This window comes from Geospiza fortis, unplaced genomic scaffold, assembly GCF_000277835.1.
Source record: "Geospiza fortis unplaced genomic scaffold, GeoFor_1.0 scaffold324, whole genome shotgun sequence".
NCBI classification, from domain to species: domain Eukaryota; kingdom Metazoa; phylum Chordata; class Aves; order Passeriformes; family Thraupidae; genus Geospiza; species Geospiza fortis.
This window is the reverse complement of record NW_005054559.1, coordinates 627,637-631,509: the sequence shown is the minus strand read 5'-3', so window position 1 is coordinate 631,509 and position 3,873 is coordinate 627,637. Positions and strand designations below refer to the sequence as shown.

At 58.4% G+C, this 3,873-nt stretch overlaps 1 protein-coding gene across 2 annotated transcripts in view; it reads right to left on the bottom strand.

Annotated features, from left to right (window-relative positions):
* STAT3 (signal transducer and activator of transcription 3) overlaps positions 1–1,217 on the bottom strand; it is a 10,235-nt gene extending 9,018 nt beyond the window's left edge. The window contains exons 1-2 of one of the 2 annotated variants that reach the window (XM_005429585.3): positions 853–1,217; positions 178–322 (exon numbers count right to left, since the gene is read on the bottom strand). In XM_005429585.3, coding sequence (XP_005429642.1) covers positions 178–322; positions 853–980 — 273 coding nt within the window. In that variant the 5' untranslated portion in view covers positions 981–1,217. The remainder of the gene's footprint in view (positions 1–177; positions 323–852) is intronic. The other variant, XM_005429584.2, reaches the window with a different exon arrangement.
* Between the last annotated feature and the right edge of the window lie 2,656 nt (positions 1,218–3,873).

The window sequence follows — 3,873 nt, the reverse complement described above, 5'->3', positions numbered from 1 at the left end:
ACAGGCCAGAGAAAGAATTTTATAGATATGAAACAATAAACAACCTTGAGAACGAGAATAGAAAAGTTCTGACTCTTCAACAGCTGGGCTGGGAAAAGAGATTCTCTAACACATCTGGGGGTCACTGTGAGCAGCAGAAACCCCGAGACCCCACCATGCTGGCAGCTCCCAGCTCACCTGCAGGAACTGCTTGATGCGGCGCAGGTTGTGCTGGTAGAGGACATTGGACTCCTGCAGGAAGCGGCTGTACTGCTGGTCAATCTCCCCCAGCAGGTTGTGGAACACCAGCGTGGCGTGCGACTCCTTGCTGGCAGCATAGGCCCTGTGCAGGGGAGAGAGAGCCCTGAGTGCCTGGCATGGGGCAAGGGGGAAAGCAGGGGGGCTCTGCTCACACCCAGCACCCCCTGTGCAACTTACAGAATCACTGAATCATTTAGGAAGGAAAAGAACTCTAAGATGAAGTCCAGCTGGTGACTAATCACCATCTGGTCAAGCAGACCAGGCAGATGGTGCACACCAGCACCTGATGTCTGTGAGCACATCCCACATGCTCATGGACAGGACGCAGCCATCAGAGCTCTGTGTCAGCCCCCTCTACAACAGAGGTCAGTGTTAGCCAGCCCTGCATGGGGACATCCCCCTGCTTTTCCCGGCCCAGGGTCTAACACAGTGCACAAAATCCCACTAAATTCACAGTCCTGCTTCCCTTGATGCCACATGAGCCCCAGAAAGAGAGGCCAGTCCCATCACCAGGGGAGCAGGGGAAGTGACAGAGCTCCTCCAGCCCACCTGAGCCCCTGCAGGTGGGTGTTATGAGCAAAGTCCCCTGAGTGGCATTTGAAAAGGCCTTACCAGTCCTGGCTTTCAATCCAGGGGGCCAGGAACTGCCGGAGCTCCATGGGGAAGCTGTCGCTGTAGAGCTGGTGGAGCTGCTCCAGGTAGCGCGTGTCGAGCTGCTGCAGCTGGTTCCACTGCGCCATCCTGGCCAGCTCGGGAGACCTGAGGGGTGGAAACACAGCTGGCTCAGAGCTGGCTCCTGCCAGGACCCAGCTGTGACCCTGAAAAGGGTTCTTCTCTCTGGTCAGAACCAGAGACAGCCAGGGCACGGTGCTCCAGGACAGCTGGCATGGGCAGGCTGGCCACTGGCAACAGGTAGGAATGAGGATTTAATCTGGTCTCAAAGGCACCCCTGGCTGGCCCTGCTGGGAGGCAGGGAAGTGGATGTGGAGCTTACAGTAAGTGCGGAAGGCGGAGACTGCCAGGAAGCTGCAGAAACAGGGAAGGAGCAATTTTCAAGTTCACGACTTGTATCAATGGAAATCAAGCTGACACTAACGAGGGGACTCCAGCTGTGCTGGCAAATGAAGGCACAGCTCTGCGTGACACCAGCAGTCACTTCCCTGCAGAAAGTGGTTTGCTTTCCCCAAAGGCTCCTGCGCTGAGTGATGCAGCATCACTACGTGGCCTCCACCCCCAAGGGACTCTTTCCTCATTTGTCTGGGTGTGAAGAAAAGAAAGTGGAACATCCTCTGTGGGCTGAGACATCAGGAGGGGACAGACATTGGCACTGACATGGGAGTTAAGAGAGGTTTTTAGTACTTCACAGCACTGAACAGCCCCAAAGGCAGGAGCAGGACATTAACCTTGAACTACAACCCGCTGGTGCAATCCTCAGAGAAGTCCACATGAACCAAACCTGCTTTGAATGGAGCAACAAGTGAACAAGAAAGGAGAGAGCCAGCGGCCACAGATTCCTACAGCCCTGGAGCCAGACCTGGCTGATGTGACAGAGCCTCTGAGATGCTGCATCCAAGGGCTGGGCTGTGAGCTGTGGCCCAGCACAGCAGAGCCCCCATTGCACAGGGGGTTCAGCCCTTTGTGGGCAGTTCTCAGGGAATGCCCCCTCTGCCCCATGCAGCTGCGGTGGCCACTCCTGCTGGGGGGGAAACCCACCAAAAGCACAGGGCAGGGCTGAGTGCAAGCCCACCAGCCCCGCAGGGATCGCCCCGCCTGCACGGTGAGCTCAGCACCCGCCTCCTATTGCGCCATGCCCCGGGGGCGGGGGGGCTGCACCAGCCCCTCCGGAAAAAGCAGCCCTGAGCAGGACAGGGCTGCAGCAGCATGGCACAGGAGGCAGCTGCGCAGCCCCTGCAGCGCCCCGTGCCAAGCGGCTCACAGGCGGACCTGCTGCAGAAACAGAACCAGGTGCCACATCCGGACCCATGGTCTAAGATGTTCCACCTGAAAGGCACAATCTCGGCATTTCAGAGCGGTGCTGGAGCCCCAGTCTGAGAGCACCAAAGCTGCCACAGGGCAGCAGCACTTGGACGGGACTCAGCCACTTCCCACTGCCACAAACAGCTGCAGGGCAAGGCAGCTTGCAGCACTGAACTCCAGCTCCTCCTGGCATCCACCCAAGGCACTGTGACATTCCTGGAGGAAAAGGTCCTTAAGACATTCCTTACAGCAGCAGCCACTACTGCCAGGGAAGCTCTGATCCTGGCAGCCCTGGGATCTCACACAGGAGCCTCTGCCTGGTCAGCCCCACCAAAGGGAAGCCACGGTTAAAAATCTGAGGGTTGAACCTTTCTGATTCTGCTGGGCTTGCCCATCTCTGTGGTTTGCCTCTCCTCCATCTCTGGAATGGAGCCAGAGAGCAGCCAGCATGGCCAGGACCAACGCAGCATGATGCAAGCTCCTGGGTAAACATGCTGTCCAGAGCTCAGAGCGGAGCTGCTAAAAGTAGATCAAGAGCTAAAGTTCATCTTTCTTTATCTTCCTGCAAGGGCAGAGCACAAGAGTCAGGCCCAGCTGCACAGTGTCACCTTCTGGGACAGCTCTGCACACTCCAACCACCCCACTGAAAATGGGGCTGCCCTGCAAGCAACCCTGTAACTGCTTACTGCCTGCCTTCTAATCTCTGGGACACACCTGGGAACACCCTGCACGTGTGCCCCTACAGCAAGAAATGAGCCCTAGGGCAACATGTATAGGGGAGTCACTGGAAAAAGCCTTAGAAGGACCCCAAGACTCCATGTCCCCTGCAGTGACACGGGCAGGATGAAGCTCAGTCACTGACAGCACTGCACAGGTCACATCACCAGGGTGCCATCACAGGGTCATGACAGATGCCATCAACATCACTCCACAGAGTCCCTGCAGCAGCAGCAGGCACCTTGCTGCCCCCCTTTCCACAGAACCATCAACAGCCCAATGGAAAACTGCTCCACACGGCAGCCAGGCGCCCTGGCAGCACTTTGGAAAGGCTGCTAGAAGAACTTGGCTCTGCTTCTCTGGAGCGATTTCAAAGCCAGGCTTGGAGGTGGAAAACAGAGATGCAGAGATTTGCAACAGGAGGAGAGAGATGGCTCTGGGCAACCTCACAGCCACAGCACGAGTTGTGATCAGCCCACAGGCCTGCTGCTCCTCACTGCAGCTCTCCAAGGTCCATCCCAGCTGAAATCCCACTGCAGCAGCTGCGAGTGACACTGCCACCATCCACCCCAGGGCAGGAGGCACGCAGGGCACCCCTCCTGTGCTCCAGCACTGCTGCTCCAGCAGCTCCAACAGATGGAGCACACTGGGGGAGTGACAGTGACAGGGATCACCGGCAGGGTGGGAGCGGGGTCTGCCCCGCGATGTGCGCCCAGGGTGAGCCCAGGCCAGCCCACCCTCCCATCCCGTGTCCCTCAGATGGAACAGGAATGCGGGAGTGTCTGTCCCACGGCCCGAGGGCCAGGAGCCACCCAGACACGGGCAGCAGGAGCGGTGGGCAGCACTGCCATCCCCGCAGAGCTCCTGGGCAGCTCCTTCTCCCGAGCCGCAGAACCCGGCTGCTGTCACACATCGGCACCCACGGGGCCGGCACCGGGG